At 47.2% G+C, this 21,098-nt stretch overlaps 1 protein-coding gene across 5 annotated transcripts in view; it reads left to right on the top strand.

Moving 5' to 3' along the window:
- The window catches only part of MYO1B (myosin IB), a 178,784-nt gene that overhangs the window by 32,189 nt on the left and 125,497 nt on the right, over nucleotides 1-21,098 (top strand). For all 5 annotated transcript variants that reach the window (XM_060177568.1, XM_060177566.1, XM_060177567.1 and 2 more), the window contains exon 2: nucleotides 2,404-2,547. In XM_060177568.1, the coding sequence (XP_060033551.1) occupies nucleotides 2,413-2,547 (135 nt within the window). In that variant the 5' untranslated portion in view covers nucleotides 2,404-2,412. The remainder of the gene's footprint in view (nucleotides 1-2,403; nucleotides 2,548-21,098) is intronic.

The raw sequence follows: 21,098 nt of genomic DNA, 5'->3' as shown, positions 1-21,098 counted from the left end.
TTGGGAAAATTGAGTTGAAACATGTGGAAGAATCAGACTCAACTAACTGAAGTAAACCCCAAATGGATCAAATACTTGAATGTTAGACTAGAAACCATCAAATAGTTAGAGGAAAACATTGGCAGAACTCTTTATTTTTAAAAATATATATATAATTTTTTTTTTCCTCCAGGGTTATTGCTGGGCTCAGTGCCTGCACCATGAATCCACCGCTCCTGGAGGCCATTTTTTCCCCCTTTTTGTTGCCCCTAGTTGTTGCAGCCTCGTTGCGGTTATTATTGCCATTGTTGACGTTGCTTTGTTGTTAGATAGGACAGTGAGAAATGGAGAGAGGAGGGGAAGACAGAGAGAGAGGAGGAGAGAAAGACAGACACCTGCAGACCTGCTTCACTGCCTGTGAAGCGACTCCCCTGCAGGTGGGGAACCGGGGGCTCGAACCGGGATCCTTACTCTGGTCCCTGCGCTTTGCGCCACGTGCGCTTAACCCACTGCGCCACCGCCCGACCCCCTAAAAAAATTAACGAAGGTGACAAGATTGTTAAGATGAGTGTTTCTAGCTCCATACCACACACACCACCAAAGCTCTGTATGCCCATTCTCCCACCTCCCAAAGACAACCACTAAAGTTCTCACACGTCGTAGAAACAGTTTGCTTGCTTGGCTGAATTCTTTTTGATCTAAGCTCTGGAGGCATCTTCAGTGGCTCAAGTCTAATCACAAGGAAAACAAAAATAAAATATTGGACTACATCAAATGAAAAGCTACATGAAAAGCTACATCTACATGAAAAGCTTCTGCACAGCAAAACAGACCACCACACAGAGAGACTCCTTACAGAATAGAAGATCTTTACGTGCCATACGTCAGGCAAAAGGCTAATAACCAAAATATATAAAGAGCCCACCAAACTCAGCAATAAAAACCCAAATGATCCCCATTCAAAAGTGAAATGAGGATATGGACCAGATATTCACCAGAGAAGAGATCCATGGGGCCAGAAAAAAAGCTCCAAGTCACTGATTACCAGAGAAATGCAAATAAAGTGAACAATAAGATATGACTTAACTCCTGTGAGAATGTCTTAGCTCAGTAAGGGCAGTATTAACAAAGAGACCCTCCTGCAATTCTGGTGGGAATGTCAGTGGTTCCAGCCTCGGTGGAGAGCATGCTGGAGAACTCTCAGAAGGCTAGAAGTGGACCTACCCTATGGCCCTGCAGTTCCTTTTCTGGGGATAGATCCTATGCAAAGAAACTCACCCATCCAAAGAGACCTCTGTACACCTATGTTCATAGCAACACTATTTGTCGTAGTCCAAACTTGGAAGCAACCTAGGTGTCCAACAACACACGGGTGGCTGAGAAAGTTGTGGCCTATCTACACGGTAGGATGCTAACTACTCAACTGTTGAGGCTGATGAAGTCATGTTGTCACCTCATGCTGGGTGGAGCTTGAAGGAATCATGTCATGTGAGAGAAGCCAGAAAGAAAAGGATGAATGTGGGATGCTTTCACTCACGGATAGAATTTAAGATACAAGAACAGGAAGGGAAAGCACAAAGTGAAACTTGGACGGGTTTGGTGTATTGCAAGAAAGCAAAGGACTCGGCGGGGAGAGGGAGTGGGGAGCTTTGAAGTCTGGTGTAGAGTGATGAAAAGGGTGCTAGGCGGTGTGTGTGTGTGTGTGTGTGTGTGTGTGTGTGTGTGTGTGTGTTCTGCAGACACCTATCACGGTGAGATGAGAAACTGTACCCATGTGTCAACAACTGTACTGTAAACCATTAAACTACAGCCAGAAAAGAAAAGAAAAAGCCTTTCATGCCCAAACCTCTAAAATTCAATCCTGGTGTCACCTTAAACCAGAGCTGAGCAGTGCCATATTAAAAAACAAGCAAGCAAGCAAGCAAGCAAGCAAGCAAACAAACAAAACATAAATAACTAAGTATAAAATAAGCCAGATATAGTCTACATTTAATCTTAGAATGCTGGAGATTCGTTTCAGGGAGAACTTATTCAGAGGTTCAAGTTCAGCAAGGACCGGGCACAACGGGGCTGGTGTGTGTGTGTGTGTGTGTGTGTGTGTGTGTGTGTACACAGGCTAGAGTTTTGCAACTCTTGATGGTGTGATGGGGGTGTGTGTTCTTGCTAGTGGCTCTTTCTGTGGGCTGGACTTTGCCTGAGGCCGTGGACTTGGGCAGGCTCACTGATGGCAGCAGGTTGGTATGTGGGCCTTCTAGTATCTTGACAGTGGCTTCAGCCACCTGAGAGACTTCTGACATAGGTGAGCGAGTCGGGAGGCGATGACATCTGAGAGGCAGATGAAGGCTTTTTGGAGACCACCGTGCTTCCATTTCTTTAGAAGTGGCACACACCTGTCTGAAATAATCGTTTCCCTTTTTCCTGTAGCCAGAGACGATGGCCAAAATGGAGGTGAAAACATCGCTTCTGGACAACATGATTGGCGTTGGAGATATGGTCCTGCTAGAACCTCTCAATGAGGAGACCTTCATCAACAACCTCAAGAAGCGCTTTGACCATAATGAAATCTATGTGAGTATCCGGCCGCTAATGGTGGACTGCAGGATTTTGAGTTTGTAATCTATGAGTTTTCTTTTTCTGATCGTTTCCTCTCTGTTTTCAGTATCTGCCCTGAGAGCGCAGAGGTGTGTGTTCGTACTTGCAGAAAGAGTTTTTGTGCTTGCTTATTCGGCACAAGAGTGGTGTTGATGGGAGTAATAGGAGTGTGCTCTCCACGAGCTATTTGTGGAGTTTCTGTGTGCAGAGTATCACATCAGATGCTGGGTATGTCTAAAGCAAACAGAATACTTGGTTTCTGCTTTCTGGGTAACATCTATCCAGGAGAAATTTTGAAATCCAGAGACATCCTTTTGGGTGGCTTGAGACAAATGGCATTCCAATTTAGAAGCTACTGATTAAAATGCAAGGCAGTGAGTTGTCACAGTTGAGTCTTCTTGAGATTTATAATTAGTATGGATAGGAGTAAATTTCCAGATAATATTTGGGAATTCACCTTCTTGGCTGGAGCTTGAAGGAACCCTGATAAGTGAGATCAGCCAGAAAGAGGAGGATGAACATAGGGTGACCTCACTCATGGACAGAAGCTGAGAAGTAAGAACAGGAGGGAAACACAGAGCACTGTACTGACAGACGTGCTTAACCAGGGCACCACCACCCGGCCCCCACATTGTTGTCTTCATCACTCTTGATTCGCTTGTTGGAGGTGGACCGCTTCATGAGGTGTGTGAGCCCATTCCAGGCTGTTAATTGGCTGCCCGGATAGTAAACTAAATTCTGAGATAGATATTTAAAGTGCCGATTCCAATGAAAAAGGTCTAACGTGCTACCACAAAGCGGCTATGAGGGAGTGTTTTGTTTGGCAGTGAGGCTGGGCGTCACCTTCCCGCAAAAAGCGTCAAGTTCAGCTTTCAGGTGGGAAAGCATGCTGGTTCTGCAGCTTTAATTGAAACTGTGGTCTGAGCTCATGGAAACGACAGGCTTCAAACATTGGTCTCTGAGATGAAGATAAGAGGCACCAATTAGATCCTAGCTGACAATGCTGGTCACTTTCCTTTTTGGCTCTGAGAAGCGCACTTTACTTTCTGATGACTGAACATAAGAGTAGAACGTTATGTGCACTCAAATACCTGATTTGCTGTGCCCACTAAAACTAAAAACAGCTGCCTGGTTTTCCCCACAGAATTCAAAGTGTTACCTTCATGAGTCGTTAGCAGACAAAATGGCTGGGTTTCAACCCTACAGGTTTTGTCTACTTCTTTTTTAGGAATACTCTTTCTGGCATAAAACAAAGGCAGGAAATTGCTTCTTGCTTACCTGTGCTCCTTTAGGCCTGAGAAGTGTGCCTTTACTTTGGAACTTGGAGCGTTTAGATGGGAGGGTTGGACGTTATTTTAAGCGAAACGAAAGACTGCAGCTTAATTGCTTATGATTTTTCAGTGAGGACGTTTGTGGATGTGCTGTGCGCCTGTGTGTGTGTGAGCACACAGAGATGGGCTGGCTCGCTTTGGTGCTGTGTTGGGCATGAAGGGGATGGGGGCAGGAAGTAGGTCTCTGTCTTGAAGGACTCGCTAAGTCACACTCAAGGTGTTGTCATTAAAAATGCCACACAATCAACTTTCTTATCACACCCCCTCAATCTCAAGTGTCTTGTGTTCGAGCCTCGGGAAATCTGCTTCTGACTCTTGCCTTAATATCCCTGCTTTGCCTTTGTTCATTGGTTGCTTGATAACCAGAGGACAAGTTAATAGTACATGGACCATTTTGCTGTCTTGTACACAGTTTTGTCTTTATTTCTTTGCTGAAAATGAAGGCATGGTGTTTCTTTTTTAAACTCTTCTATAATGTTATAGCTTTGTGTTATGCTATGAATGTGGGTGACTGTCCATCTGACCCATTGTGCAAACCCACTGATTAACCCTTTGTGTGTGCAGAAGGGAGGAAGTCAGTGGATGGCAGGATCCCTGGCGAAGACATTTGAACTCTGGCTACATCTTGTGTGAGTCTGAGCTCTAGGGTGGCAAACTCTGCCCTACCAGCTGGCCACTTGTCCTCCCCAGCATCGAGGAGGCAGAAACAGCCCCCAGCTTTGTAGACTTCTTACAAGGGATTGCGTTGCCTCTGCCTATGAGTAGTAAAACCTGTCTTGACCTTGTCGTAGGAAGTTGGGGGTGGGTGGGGGGAAGATAGCATAATAGTTATGCAAAGAGGCTCTCATACCTGAGGCTCCAAAGTCCCAGGTTCAATCCCCCACACCATCATAAGCCAGTGCTCTGGTAAAATAGGTAGATAGATAGATAGATAGATACATACATACATACATACATACATAGGAACTTCTCTGTAGGCCAGTTGAGTCACACAGACTCCTGAAACCACTGACTGTGACGAGGCTTCTAAAAATGACATCTGAGTTGGGCAGATTGTATACTGATTATCCAAAAAAAGGGTTTTTATTCCTAATTCTTCAAGACCCCAGGTTCAGTTCCCAGCACCGCCAGAAGCCAGAGTTGAGCAGTGCTCTAGTTACCTAGCAGTCAAAACTACCCGTCTACCCCTAGTATTGAAGAGGATTTAGCTTGAAGGAGTAAATGGACAGCCTCTCAGGTACATCTGTCAGCCTGTCAGGAAGAGGGAAACAAGGGTGGGTGCTGGCGAGAGCTTCTGCTATGACACCCTTCACGGGGCTGGGGGGGGGGGGGTCCTCTAATGAAGTGGTTTCACTCGATGTCTGTCACCCATGGGTTCCAGCGTTCAGGTGCGCCCCAGCGTACCTCTCGGACTTTCCTACTGCAGAGAGAAGACGTGACAGGTCACCCTGGATTGGGACGTCTAGTTAAAGTCCATGTGTTTGGGGGAAATTTTGTTGAAATCTTTGCTTCCACCATAATTCAAGATGGTACCTTGCTACTTTGTAAGGCATTTGAGTTTGTTTTTAATCGAAGTGCTCCCTTTAACCTTTCTTGGATTAAGATTTTATTTTATTTTATTTTATTTTTGCAGGGGGAGGGTGGGAGATTACCAACAGATTTAATTAGTGTTTTGCGTGTATCGTCAGTCTGGGTACCATCCAGATGCCAACGTCTCTGCTAACTCCATTTCAGAATCGTATGCTGTAGTCGTGGTAGTGACGAGAATGGTTGGCTTGATTGTTGGGCAAAATTGTCCTCCTTTTTGGAAACTCGTATTAGACTTAGAGCCCGACTGCACAGAGATGGTATCAGGTCCCTTTATGAAACACACTCAAGTTTGTGTTCTGGGAGTATCGTTGCCTTGAGGTAGGTTTACACTTGTTTAAAAAGCCCGAGCTGGTTCATAGCCCTTTATGATGGGCTGAATGTCTCAACGCTGAGCAGCTTCAGACGTCCGTGTGTGCATGTGCGTGTGCGTGTGTGTGTGTGTGCGCGTGTCAGCAAGGACTACTCAGTGGACGGGCCAGGAGGGTCTGGTGGTGTGTGTCTGCAGATAGAGGATTCAGAAGAGGAGTCTGCCTGATGGGTTAGCATACAGTGGAAGAAACTTTATATATATTTTTTCTTCCTCCTTCTCCTCAACAGAGTGCAGTGCCAGCCAGGACCAGTTGTAGGGAGTGTATTTTGGTCTGTGTGTGGGGTGAGTGGTGGCATTTCCAGTACTGACCTCCTCCTCCCCGTCCCATCCCACCCCTCCCCTGCCCTGCCCTCCTCTCTCCTTTCCTATTTATTTATTGGATAGAGAGAGATGAAGAAGAAAGTGGGGATGAAGAGGAGAAGAGACGCCTGCCTGCAGCACTGCTTTGCCGTGTGCCCAGCTGCCCAGCCCCCCTCCCCGCGGGTGGGGACCCGGGGAGCAAACCTGGGCCACTCATGCCTCCGTCTGGCCGTGGCTACTGATTCCCGACATCCTTTCTGGTTTGGGCAGCCCTCCTCCTCCTCCTCCCACCCCAGCCAGGTGGAGTGGTGGCAGGATTCCACGGGGCCCTGGCCTGTCACGTAGCCCGCGCAGCCAGACACCATTCTGTTTTTAGGGTGGCTGGTCGACCCTGTGGTTCTGTGCAGGAACTGGGAAGGTCTGGTCTAAACAAGGCAAGACACAGGGCAGATTTGGAAACTCAGGACCCAAGGCGTCTGCTCTCTCTGACGAGAAGTATTTTTGGTGCTGACAAGCCAAGGCTTGGCTTGCTTTCTCCCTGAACGATCAGACTGGGGAGTCGTCCAGATCTAGACCCGTCTGAATCAGGCCGATTAACTTGAAGATCTCAAGTTAAATTAATTATAGTTGCGAGAGTGACAGCTGTGGAAGTCTGGTCACCACTAGCTCCGTTTTTGGAAGTTGGTTCTAGGATTAGAGTCCCTGTGAGGATGACATCAGATGCTTTTATGACAAATGTGTAAATATAAGTATGATGTGTATTTTTTGAAATATTCCAAAGCAGGGGCTGGGTGGTGATGCACCTGGTTGAGTGAACATGATACAGTGCACAAGGACCCGGGTTTGAGCTCCCAGTCTCCATCTGCAGGGGGGAAAGCTTCCCCAGTGGTGAAGCAGAGCTGCAGATGTCTCTCTCCCTCTCTATTTCCCCTCTCCCTGTTCAATATCTGGCTTTCTCTAGCCAATAAATAAAGATAATAAAAAAAAAATCACAAAAGGAAATATTCCCAAGCAAACGAGGATTCTGTCAGCTCCGGTTGACTGACTTAAGTCGCAGAATCTTGTTGGCTCAGTGGACATCCTGGAGAAGCTGGCACTCAGGTGTGATCCTAGTTCTTGCTGCAGAAGGCACTGCTCCACACCGGGCAGTTTAAGGCAGCTCCCGTCCAGCATCTTCCGGCTCCTGTGGATCGGGATTTCAGGCTTGACTCAGCTGCGCCTGCCGCTCGGACTGACCACACTGGCGTCAGGGTGTCAGCCGGGATGTCGTGTCTGCTGGGACGTGGTGCTTTCCACACTCAAGACGTTGCTGGGAGCACGTAGGACAGCAGTCCAGATGCCCATCTGAGTGCTAGTCCTCTTACTCAGTGGGTCTTCCCTTCCTTCCTCCCTTCCTTCCTTCCTTCCTTCCTTCCTTCCTTCCTTCCTTCCTTCCTTCCTTCCTTTTTATTTATTTTCTTATTTCCCCTTTTGTTGCCCTTGCTTTTTTATTGTTTTTACAGTTATTGTTGTTATTGATGTCGTCGTTGTTGGATAGGACAGAGAGAAATGGAGAGAGGAGGGGTGGACAGAGAGGAGGAGAGAGAAAGACAGACACCTGCAGACCTGCTTCACTGCTTGTGAAGGGACTCCCCTGCAGGTGGGGAGCCGGGGGCTCGAACTGGGATTCTTGCGCCGGTCCCTGCGCTTTGCGCCACATGTGCTTAACCCACTGCGCTACAGCCCAGACCCCTGGGACAGAAGTTTTTTTTTTTTTTTTTAATTATTTAAAAAAGGAGATATTAACAAAACCATAGGATAGGAGGGGTACAACTCCACATAATTCCTCCACCAGAACTCTGTATCCCATCCCCTCCCCTGACAGCTTTCCCATTCTCTATCCCTCTGGGAGCATGGACCCAGGGTCACTGTGGGATGCAGAAGGTGGAAGGTCTGGCTTCTGTAATTGCTTCCCCGCTGAACATGGGCGTTGACAGGTGGATCCATACTCCCAGCCTGTCTCTCTCTTTCCCTAGTAGGGTGGGCCTCTGGGGAAGCGGGGCTCTAGGACACATTGGTGGGGTTGTCGGGACAGAAAATTTTAATTCCCAGAGGCTGTTTTTTTGTTTCTTTTGATGAACCTGTGAGATGGGAGTAAGTTATTCTCAAGTTGGAAGCGAGGATGTTCTCCATTAGGCTCAGAGAACCTGTGCTCAGAGAACCTAGACCTACCAAGGCTTGAATTCAACCAGCTCTAGCCCCTCCTCCCGTGCCAGCTGGACCAGGTAGGAACGGAAAAAAAGAGGGGACCCCGGACCTGGTGCAATGAAATAGCAGCTTGGACTTGACTGTGTGAGGCCTTCCCCATCAGCACTGCAGCCGTTGATCCATTGGGAAGAGAGAGCACTGGGTTCAGTGTGGAGAGAGAACTCTTTATGTGTCCCAAGAGGGGAGCTTTGGTGTTTGGAGTGGAGACACAGCAGTGAAGGCTGAAGAAAGCTACGTCAGGACACAGTATGAGGCTAAACGGAGACGTCTTCCTGATTTCTGAGCCCTCTCTCTCTCTCTCTCTCTCTCTCTCTCTCAACGTCTCATAATACTTGGAAAAGCAACCAGTGTTGATAACAGTTTGCCAGCTGATTGTTCGGTCTCTCTTGAAACATTTGGTGATTGGAAAATTTCTTCTCCTGAGGACTCACCAATTCGACACACGCCTATCTGTTATTTACCAGGCTTACAGAGTTTCATAGTGCAGCTTGTGTAATACGAGGGATACTAATACATCAACAAGAAATGTTGGCATAATATTCACGAGATACTCACTGCAGCGTCCTGTTGGAAGCTGTGCACAGAGTTCAGTCTGGAGGGAGTTGATGTTCTTAGGTCAGCACAAACACTAGCTTTGGTGACAGTAGAAAGTAGAGTCCTGAGCTCTGGTTCCGGCACTGCCACTTAATGTCTGTGAGTTCTGGGCCAAGCTCTGTAATTCCTAGACTTTCTTTTCCAACTGGTAAAAACTGCTAATAGCTACCACTTTCTGAGCCTGTTTTTAATTTATTTTTTATTTTTTAGTACCAGGTGCTGTTCTAAGCGTTTGACTGTTACTCCTTTAATTTTGAAGAGAGTCTTGTGTGCTGTAGGTTTTCAAGTCCTCTCCCTTTTACATTCGATCGAGGAAACTGAGTGTCAGAAAGGTTCCAGTAAATTGGCCAACGTCCCGCAGAGCTTAGGTGAGGGAGCTGGCGTTCCTGTCCAAGCAGTCTGGCTTCAGAGCCAGGCTCTTCATAACAGAACTGCTGGCTCAGTGGAGTTGCTGTGGGCATCAGGTGAGGGCAAAGCTCGGGACCCGTGGAGCCTGTCGGCTGGCGTGATGGAACAGTGCTCCCACAGGGTGTGAGGCCTCGAGAAGGGCTTGTTGCTCATTGAGTTCTTCTGATGGCAGATGACTGACGGCTGCATGTCCCTTATGAGCACGAGGTAAAGAGGAGACGGCAGTTCAGTGTAAGCGACGTGTCCCAGCACACCTCTCCCCTGCACACGGCTGAATTTCTTCTTATTCTTTCTCTCTTTCCTCCTTCTTTCGGTCCTTCTCTCCTCTTTCTCTTTCTTCCTGCCTTTCTTTTTCTCTTCCTTTTTTTTTTTTATGGCTAAGATGGTATATTTAAGACTATTAGATTTCTTGGGGTTTGTTTGTTGGTTGTTTTTATTTATTTATTTAAGAAAGGAGACATTAACAAAATCATAGGATGGGGGGTACAACTCCACACAGTTCCCACCACCAGATCTCTGTATCCCATCCCCTCCCCTGATAGCTTTCCTATTCTCTATCCCTCTGGGAGTATGGACCCAGGGTCATTGTGGGGAGCAGAAGGTGGAAGGTCTGGCTTCTGTAATTGCTTCCCCACTGAACATGGGCGTTGACAGGTGGATCCACAGTCCCAGTCTGTCTCTCTCTTTCCCTAGTGGGGCAGGGCTCTGGGGAAGCGGAGCTCCAGGACACATTGGTGGGGTCTTTAGTCCAGGGATCTCTTCCTTTCCTTATAGTCTAGATGCTAGTATCTGTTGTGTTCCCCAGACTCTTTTTTAGAAGGAGTGAAGGGTAAGACACAGTGTGGTTGGTGTTCTGGGAAGCATGTAGGCCTTCTGCAGACAGACTTCAAGTTAACTCCTGGCCACGCACAGACACGACAAGCACTGCCGGTAGCAGAGGGCCAGTGCCCTGATCCATAAGCTTTGTATTGCCATGCTTATCTTGCTTATCTTGTTGGGCCATCTCGCTCCAGTAGAACCTGCCACTTGACAGAAGTGGAACAGTTTCAGTGCCAAGAGTGTGTGACAACATTGGGAGCCCAGACTGACCAATGTTTCAGAAACAGATTTTCCTGTAACTAGTTTCTTTCTCTTTCATCCTCCCCTAACTCTAACCCTTACCCTACACTCCCCTTGTTGGCATTCATGGTACAGGCTTCATATTTGTTCTGTTACCATTTTCAGTTAACTACGTGATGACCTGAGAACTTGCAGCCGGGCGTATACCTATAAGACAGAAGCACTTTACTTTAGGAGAGGTTTACTAGGTCTGGAGATAGGAACATATTTGGACAGCACTTTGCTCTTAGCGAAGTTCTGGTTATAGTTTTGTGTTTTTCTGCTTGAAAATAAAGAGTGCCTGAGGTGATATTCTTAGCCAGCGTCTCCGTGTGGCATAGCACTCATATTAGTTCTTTGATTCACAGTCTGAAGGGAATGACAGCAGGGAAATGGAGATTATTATCTGACAACAACTCAGGCGCGTCTCAGACGAGACTGGCTCTGACCGTCTGGCCAGCCTGCCTGCCCACTTCAGCCGCCAGGGATCTCTCACCTTCCAGTCTAGCCGTGGGATCCTGAATTAAACCCAGTGATTTATGGCACAGTGTAGAGCACATTTTGAAAGGCTAGATTTTGGTCCGTGCAGTGCCAGCACTGCGTTTAGAAATAGTAAGATCTGTGTATTCACAAGAGCTCCGGGGAAGCTGGGCTGGCGGTCATGAGGTCGTGAAGCCTCACACACAGGCCATGAACAGACAAAAGCAACGAGGACCAAGCGGGGAGCCAGCTTGTAGCAAGCACAGCAGAAGCAGGAGCGTGGGAAAGGGTGCGCGCCTTGCCCTGCCGCTGGGGAGCAGACTTCACACACGTGCCGCCTCGCACAACTCCGTGATGCTCTGCCCGGTTTCCCGACTGTCCACTGTTACAGGAGGGCGTCTAGTGCTGGTACCTCGAGGTTGTCTCTGTGCCAAGCAGCTGAGACTGCTCAGCCAAATCCCACTGCTCTATTTTAGCATCCCGGACTGCTTAGAGATTCGAGATTCGGCAAGAAACCACCCCTCACACACACACCCTCTGCCCCCCCCTTTTCTTTCTTTTTCTTTTTGATAAAGACAATGAGAAATTGGGGGAGGGGTAGAAAGGAGCAAGAAACAGAGACACCCACAGCACTGCTTCACTGCTTGTGAAGTTTACCTCCGCCCATAGGTGAGAACCAGGGACTCGAACCCCCTTATACATGGTGATCTGTGGCCTCTACCAGGTAAACAACCCCCAGCTCCTCATGAAACTACCTTTACCCTTAAGTATGAATTTTTTGGCCTCCTAAGGACTTCATTTTCTTTTCCTGTTCATAGAGGCTGCTAAAGACACACGCACACTCACACGCACACGCACACTCACACATGCACACACATGCACGCACATGCACACTCACACACACGCACATGCACAGACACACGCACACACTCACACACACGCACATGCACAGACACGCACACACACACTCACACGCACATGCACAGACACACGCACACACACACTCACACGCACACTCACACATGCACACACATGCACGCATATGCACACTCACACACATGCACATGCACAGACACGCACACACTTACACACATACGCGAGCACGCACACGCACATGCACAGACACGCACACACTCACACACACTCACACGCACACACACACTCGCATAGACACACTCACACACACATACACACACGCACAGTCTTAGACGGCAAGTGTGAGGCCTACACACTGAATGGCATAGTTTTAGATATAACATTAAGGCAGAGATGGGAATCTGTATTGACCTCATACTTTCAGTTAGACACAGTTTTGATCCAGGTCTCAAAGGAAAAACAGAGCCAAGGCATTTGGTAGACCAAACTGTCTTTAAAACCAATTAAGAAAAAAGCTCCTTTTAGAGGCTTTTAGGAAGTCTTACAGATGTCTAGTGAAAACAGTATAGCACATAATGTCTTGTGATCCCAGCCCCAGAATTAAAGACCCAAGAAGAAGACAAACTTTCCTTTATGGAGTGAATATCAAGCAGTCGTTGCTGAAGACACCCCCTCCCCTTCCTTCCCCCGGCTTATTCCGTGGAGTTATTTTCACGGCCTCCCATTAGTTTCATTGACATGTGTCTCTGTGCTACTCTGGCAGCTCACCAGTTTTCTCACTACAAATCGTCAGGGCTCTAGCATTACAGGTCTCCCCAGGGAATTCAGCGGAGACAGTATTGTATGCTGTATGAGCCTGAGTCCTGATTTTGCTGCTCACAGTGATCAGTTTCTAGCACAGTGAACCATCGGGCTTCCGTGATTACGACAGACAGTAGTCACAGAATACTTGCTGTCTCTCAGGCGCCGTATGTGTTCTTGGACACACAGTTTCATGTGTTCCTCGCATTGAGATGAGGGAGAGAAACCAGTAAGGATCATTTTTCCTTACTCAGATGGTGTTTGGAGAATTTAAGTTTATCTAGTCCTATAAAACTTGACCTTAAACCAGAAGCCAAGGCTTACACAATATTTCAAATGTGTTTGAAGCGTTATAATATTGGGCACACAGTGTTAGAAACACAAAGTACAGCGGCCCTGGTTAAACTCAGTCACTTGCTCATCTAACCCCGCTGTCGCTGGCCCATACACTGACTTTTACTTGAAAACTACTCTTCAGCTCGAAGCTCAGTCTCATTCAAAGCTCACCATTTGAGCCTCCTAGGCTTATTCTCTAGCCTTTGCTCTAGGGAAATAATTCTATGTCTTATCTTAGAAATGTCGTTGGGAAGACCTTTCTACCTCTGTTGATATTTTCGTCCATATTATGACATGTGCCAGACTTCCATTTCTTCCCAAGCTTGATCAACAATACCTCATTGATAACGATACTTCATATGATATATGTTGTTTGTCTTTCCGCTAACCTGTGAACCTTGGGGGTCACTTCAACCCTTGGCGATGCTGAGCAGTGCTGCAGTGAACTTGTATGTCCCTATCTTGAGACTCTGGAAGTTCACACTTAAAACATATTTTGAAGAAGGGGCCAAGCGGTGGTGCACCTGGTTAAGTGCACGAGTGACAACACACAGGGACCCAGGTTCAAGCCCGTGGTCCCCACCTGAAGGGGGGAAAGCTTCACCAGTGGTGAAGCAGGGCTGTAGGTGTCTCTCTGTCTCTTCCCCTCTCTATCTTCCCCATCCCTCTCAATTTCTCTCTATCTATTCCAATAATAAATAAATAGAATATTTAGAAGGAGATAACTACCACCTGAAGCCTAAATTTCATATGCCATTCTTTGGGGCTGGGGGAAACATTGCTTCCTCTGCGCCTACTCAGCCTGGGCCCTGTCAGACCTGCTCTGGTCCCCCAGTTTCGCTGCAGTGGTCTCAAGCTTCTGCAGTTCATTGTCACCAGTCCTTCACCTAAACACAAAACAGTTCTTCAGACAATAGGAGAAGACTCCTTTAGCCAAGGGTCATCTGAGCCCCATTTTATCTTTTTATGACAACAACAGTTAATTCTCAAATTTTCTGTCTCTTGATGCAAATGCTCCCCTCCTAAGCTCTGTCACTAACTCCACAGGGGCAGAGAACCCTGGGCTCTGACCATGCCTAGCAGGAGATGTTGCATCATAGAGACCCTCCCAGTCTGTGTGTTGTCTGCTTCAGTGGTCGCAGTCAAAATCCAGTCAAGACAGATGACACACTGTTCCGAAATGGAGAGGTCTGCTGTTAACTGGATCCGGACCACGTTGCATTTGCTTAATCCCGGTAGTGGAAGAATTCAGCATTCTTTAGTCAAGTGAGAGACTTCCTGTGGGAGTGACTCATTAGACAGAGTTTGAGGATGCTGTGGGACAGCATTGTGCAACACAAGTCTCCTGTGATGACACATTTTTCTTGGCCACTTATTGCGAGAGCTTCTCTGGCCTGACAGACAGCACGGGTTGTGTATTTTAATGAGAGGAGAACAGATTCTTGGCTCCTTGTGCTGATTCCTCGGCCGCTTGATAGTGTGGCCAGAGCACTTAACGTTGTGCTCCACTGTGATGGACGTTAGGATGGATAATTCATCTCTCTGTCCTGAGGATTTAGGAAAAGTTTATTTAAAGGTGTCTTAAGTGCACATGGTATGATACCACTTTCATAGTTGTGACTATGATTTCTAAAGTCACTTTAGAAATTGGGAACAAATCACTAAGATTCATTCTGAAGACCTAGGGAAGCTGGTAGGTCAGTACGAGTAGTTAGAGCTCTAGGGATAAAAGGGGTGGGAGTTGGGTGGTAGTGCCGTGGGTTAAGCGCAGGTGGCGCAAAACACAAGGACCAGCGTAAGAATCTGGGTTTGAGCCCCCGGCTCCCCACCTGCAGGGGGGTCGCTTCACAGGCGGTGAAGCAGGTCTGCAGGTGTCTGTCTTTCTCTCCCCCTCTCTGTCTTCCCCTCCTCTCTCCATTTCTCTCTGTCCTATCCAACAACGATGACATCAATAACAGCAACAATAGAAAAAGAAAAAAGTGCAACAAAACGGGAAATAAATATAAAAAAAAAACAGGGGCTTTTCTGTCCTACTGGGGACAGACAGACACAGGCTGGGGGTGTGGATCCACCTGCCAACACCCATGTCCAGTGGAGAAGCCATTCAGAAGCCAGAACTCCCACCTTCTGCTCCCCTTAAAGATCTTTGGTCCATGCTCCCAGTGGGGGAGAAGCAAAAGGGGGGAAATGACTAGAGAACTCTGAACTCCAAACGCTGTAGGGGCTAGAGAGAGATGGTGAAAATGGGAGGCTGTTTGGATGCAGTCATAGCTATGTCTGAGACTTGGAGAGGAAGAGAAGAGGGGACCGTGGGAATAAAAGGCAGGGGAGGCAGAGATACACAGATATAGACAGAGAGTTGTAGAAATAATAGCCCCTATCTGCAACCTTAAGAGAACTGTTGTAACTTCCAGTGGAGGGAGTGGGGTGGGGCAGTGTGGAGTTGTATCTATTACCTTGCAATTTTGTAAATCAACATTAAATTACTAATAAAAAGAAAGAGAAAAAAAAAGAAAAGAAGGGACTTTGAAGATAGGTTTGGGAAGGGTTTAGTTCTGGGAGGATCAGATAGTTAGGATGTAGGGTTTTAGCGCCTGCGTTTTGTGGTTTATTTTCGGTCTCATATGGAGAGCTGAACGTGAGCTTTCAGCATTCAGGACTCTGTGGATGAAAGAATGGAATCTCTTCTGACTTTTCTCTTTGTTCAGACTTGTGTGTATACTAGTGTTTTATTGGTTTGGTATTGTGGTGGAATGGGAAGACAGCTCTGTCTACTGAGAGTAGCACCATGTTAAAAGTGTCTTTGATATTTAACTTAAAGTCTTTGGCTGATGATATCTTTGTCATGAAAGCCAGAATTTGCTTCATTTCTCCTCTGGTTGTCTCTTGATTCTAACCAAGGATTGTGAGAGAGCACTCCTGAGCAGTGGAGGCGAGCTCTTACCCTGTTCGAGGCCCTTCATCTTTGACTCTTTCAGAGTTACTTTGATTGATTGTTTTTCTCTTTTCCCCTCCATCTCTCCTCTCCCCGCCCCTCCCAGGTTTATGGGGGGGGGGGCTCAGTGCCGGCATTAAGAACTGCTTCTGGCTGCTATTTTGTATTGGTTAGAGCAGAGAAATTGAGAGAGGAGGGGGAGAGAGAGAGGGAGAGAGAGACAAAGAGACACCCGCAGACCTGCTTCACCACTTGTGAAGCAACCCCTCCGCAGGTGAGGAGCTGGGGACTGGAGCCTGGAACCTTGCTCCCATGGGCCCTTTCACTTGGTACTATGTGCACGTAACCATGCGAGCCACCCCACCGCCTGGCTCCCTCTGCTCTTCCTTATGCCTGTACTGTTACTTCCTCCTGTATACCAGCCTCCCTGGCTTATGCAGACTCATGTACCTTTTAGATATGTATTTTTCTGGAGAGAAGCTTTATAGCTTTCATTGACTTTCCAAGTCATCAACAATTTAAAATCAAAAGATTAAGAAGTGCTCCCTAGTCCATATTATTGGGCTCCTCACAGGGCAGTAGTTCGGGAATGCTAGCCATATCTGAAACAGGAGACGGAGACTGTCTTGACTTAGGAATGTTTGTGCATTCTTCATCTAACGACTGCCCCCTGAGCAGTAAACGGTAAGCTCATTAGTCGAGTGGGCCGTGTATAAAGGGCAGAATCTTTCTTCTCTTTCTTCCTTTCTCTTTCCTCCTTGGTCCTTTCTCTCTCCTTCCCTTCCCTTCCCTTCCTTTTCCTTCCCAGGTGCTGGGGAATTGCTTCCTCTGACCATGGAGCAGAGGGACTTCCTGTTGTCATATTAATGGTGATAAATTGTGCAGATGAATCCTGGACTTCAGGGTGTTCAGAGATGATGAGCTAGAAAGTATCTGGGGTGGTCAGGAGGTTGGTGACACTGAATAAATAAGTGCGGTGAATAAATAGGTCCCTCTCCCCCAACCCCCCCAAAGTCCATCCATCCTGTGCATTTAGAACAAGCTTTCCTGCCTGTGAATCTTTTGGGGCTTGGGCAACAGGATGAAGTGTGAACAGAGTCACAGAAGTCTCCTTCTGTGGGGAACTCAACTGCTAAGGCCTTTCCTGAGCTCTTTTGGTCCTGGGATGGTCAGAATAGGGGGCAGGAGGACCTGTTTCTTCTAGTTGAATGAGTAGAACTTTCAGGGACAAGAGGTGGCTCTTTTTTCCTTACTTTTTTTTTTCATTTTTAAAGGTTTGCAATGCTCCTTCCCTTTCTCTCTCTCCCTGGCATATCCCTAATAAAAGGGCATCTAATCCCCAGTCCTCTTGTGTATGTACTTTAAAAAGTGATGCCTTAAAGCCACCAGGGCAACAAAAGGGAACAAATAAATATTAACAAATGAATAAATAATAAAAAAGTGATGCCTTATTTTCAACTTACTGTTTTAATGGTTACTTACCTATGAGTTAGTTAAATCCTGTAAATGATTTATTTATTTATTCTTTTTTTTTTTTAAATATTTTATTTTATTTATTTATTCCCTTTTGTTGCCCTTGTTGTTTTATTGTTGTAGTTATTATTGTTGTTGTCGTCGTTGTTGGATAGGACAGAGAGAAATGGAGAGAGGGAGGGGAAGACAGAGAGGAGGAGAGAAAGATAGACACCTGCAGACCTGCTTCACCGCCTGTGAAGCAACTCCCCTGCAGGTGGGGAGCCAGGGTTCGAACTGGGATCCTTATGCCAGTCCTTGTGCTTTGCGCCACCTGCGCTTAACCCGCTGCGCTACAGCCTGACTCCCCTATTTATTTATTCTTTTGGGGGATTTATTTGCAATTTATTTGGTCAGTTTTTCATTCTGTTGATTTATTAGTGACTTAATATTGACTCGCTGTGGTCATTATTATTATTGTTGATGCTGTTCGTTGTTGGATAGGACAGAGAAATGGAGGGAGGAGGGGAAGAGAGAGAGGGGGAGAGAAAGACAGACACCTGCAGACCTGCTTCACCGCCTGTGAAGTGACTCCCCTGCAGGTGGGGAGCCGGAGGCTTGAACCAGGATCCTTACGCTGGTCCTTGTGCTTTGCGCCACGTGCGCTCAACCCGCTGCGCTACCGCCCGACCCCCAGCAAGTCCTATTCTCTTGGCACCTGGACTGCCTCCCCAGTTGAGGTGTCTCAGCCACATGACAGGCAGAACTCACAGATGGCAAGGACAGGTGTCCTCATACAAGACAAGCCCACTGGCAGGTCTTGGTGAGCAGACACACACCTGAAACCTTCACCTGATGCAGTTTCTTCTCCTGTTTGCCTCCTTTGACTGGCAAGGCATGTTCTGCTTGGCTCCGTTTCTGCCTTGTTGAACTATGTTGGCATGCAAGTCGCTGATAGAAAACAGACGTCTCCAGTTCCATCCGTTTTATCTTGAAGGACACGCTATCATCCCTTTTTATTGCTGAATAAACCCTGTTGAGTCTATGTCCCTAACTTGCTCAGCCCGCCACCCATCAAAGGGCATTTTGGTTGTTTCCAGGTCTGGGCTACTGTGAATAAAACCGCTGTGAACATGGGGTGCGTGTGGAATCGGAGAAGATGAGGCTCAGTGAAGCCAGTAAGGAGGTGAAGGACACACACTCAGGGTGGCTCCACTCATGGGGAATGTGGACAGTTGAATAGATAAATGTGAAAAACAGAGACAAAATGTCAGCCCGTTTCCCAGACTGGGAGAACTACAGTGATTGTCTGTGGGGGTGGGGGTGGGCTCACAGACCTTTGGTGGCAGAAGTGGTAAAATAAAATTAAACAAATGAGACAGGGAAAAAAAAAAAAGGAATGTAAGAAAACATAAATGATAGATGATAAACTTAAAAAAATAAAACAAACACATACCCAACGTTAATGGCTTAAAATGGTAATTTGTACACAGTTGTCTTGGAGAATAATTTAGACTGTGTTCAGATTTCAACTGGGGTCACTTGTGTGACTTCAGACATCCGGCGACCTGCCTGGGGCTGGGAGGTGTCAGGATGGCCTCCCTCACACAGAGAGCGCAGGGCTCCAGGCTGTGTAGCTCAGGGCATCTTGACTTTCCTTGTGAAGTCTCCGGTGGGCTCGGCCAGCCTCACTGACATCAGGGCTTCCGGCCACGGCCATAAAAAGGTGGACATCTGCCATCCGTGAGACGTGCTTTGCAAACAGCCTTCTGGGTCTGTCTCATCTTCTCAAGTCTCTTCGCTCATTGAAGTCATATGAACGAGTCAAGGTTGAAAGTGTGTTGAAATGACCTACCTTTTGATGGACAGATCACGAGAGTGCATTTCAAAGGTTCCCGTTTTCAGGAATGCAAAGGGTTGAAGGGGGTTTTTCATGGACATCACAGGGCATACAGGCTTATCGTGCACTATATGCAGGATACTGGTCTGACATGTCTACAAACAGTGGTCCGGGAGGTGGCGCAGTGGATAAAGCATGGGACTGTCAAGCATGAGGTCCTGAGTTCAGTCCCCGGCAGCACATGTACCAGAGTGATGTCTGGTTCTCTCTCTCTCTCCTCCTGTCTTTCTCATGAATAAATAAAGAGTCATTTGCATCGTTTGTTTGCCAGCTCGTGATCATGACTCAGGTTCAAGCCTTTGTCCTGCTGCGTTGGAGGAAGCTTATGTGCTGTGTTATTGCTCCTCCTGCCGCCTCTCCATCACTGGCTGTCTTGCTCTCTGTTTAACAAACTGGGTCTGGAGCAGTGGAATTCTGGTGAGAGAGTGGGGTGGAGAGGGAGCGAGAGACTGACTGACTGATGTGGAGAATGAGAGGGAGCAGGGAAGGTTATGCAGAAACTCTTACGCCTGAGGATCTAGTGTCCCAGATTCTGTCTCTTGCACCACCACGAACCAGAGCTGAGCAACAGATTCTTTTTTTATTAATGATTTAATCTTGATTTATAAAATTATGAGATAATAAGACTATACTTCCATACTGTTCCCACCACCAGAGTTCTCTGTCCCCATCCCCGCCATGGGGAGCTGTGTGTTTCTCCCAGGGTCATAGATTGCTATTTCTGTTCCTGTCTGTCTGTCTGTACTTGTTCTGTGGCCCTAGCTCCTCTTCCTTACTAAGTCACACCTCCACCTATTGGTTTTCTGAATGCTCCTTCCTTTTCTCCTCTTCTCTCTCTGCGTCCCGATGGAGTTGGAGTTCAGAGTCCTCTACTCATCTTCCTCTATTATTTCTCCCCCTCTGGGGCTAAGGACCTTTTTTTTTAAAAACAAAACAAAACATTGCACTGCTTAGCTCTGGCTTATGATGGTACAGGGGATTGAACCTGGGACACTGGAACATCAGACATCAAAGTCTGTTAGTATAACCATTATGCTATCTCCCCTGGCCTGGACCAAAATTCTTTCTGGGGAGCAGAAGGTGGGAGTTCTGGCTTCTGTCACTGCTTCTCCGCTGGACATGGGTGTTGGCAGGTGGATCCACACCCCCAGCCTGTGTCTGTCTGTCCCTAGTGGGGCAGGGCTCTGGGGAGGGGAGGCTCCAGGACACACGGGGGAGGGCGTCTGCCCAGGGAGGTCAGGATGGTGTCGTGGTGGCATCTGCAGCTGGGTGGCCCTCTGCCCTACTTTGTCCTTTTCAGCACGACTCTGCCAGTTCATAAACAGATTCTAGTTTCCCACTGCAGTTTCTCTTTGTCCTCTCCTCTGTAGTTTCTCTCTTACTGGCCTGGAAGTCCCACTTCCATTCAGAGATGCTAGGATATGCAGAGCCAGTTAACAGATTCTTATTGAGCATAATTCCAGGGCTGGATTTGTTCTAGGTGATAGGGAAACACTGGGGAAAACAAGCACGTGGACTCCAGTATGTATAGATGTCACCGGGGCAAGCGAGACTTCGCGGGCCTCAGCCACGAGGCCACAGAGTCTGTGCTCTGTGCAGGAATGCTACCAGGGCAGACTCTTATCAAGAACCTTGCTGCCGTGAAATCCAGTTTTCAAGAGCGACGTAATGATCGGTTTCTCTGCTAGCAGCATATATGTCCTTTTTCCCTCAAATTTCCAAATTCAAGAAATACCTAAAGCCTGGGAGTTTTGTACTTTTCCACCTAAAGAGATCTGATTTTTTTAAAAAGTCATTAGTAAAAGAATA

The sequence above is a fragment of the Erinaceus europaeus genome, chromosome 18 (assembly GCF_950295315.1).
Source record: "Erinaceus europaeus chromosome 18, mEriEur2.1, whole genome shotgun sequence".
Taxonomy (NCBI): Eukaryota; Metazoa; Chordata; class Mammalia; order Eulipotyphla; family Erinaceidae; genus Erinaceus; species Erinaceus europaeus.
This window is presented reverse-complemented; position numbering and strand designations above follow the sequence as displayed.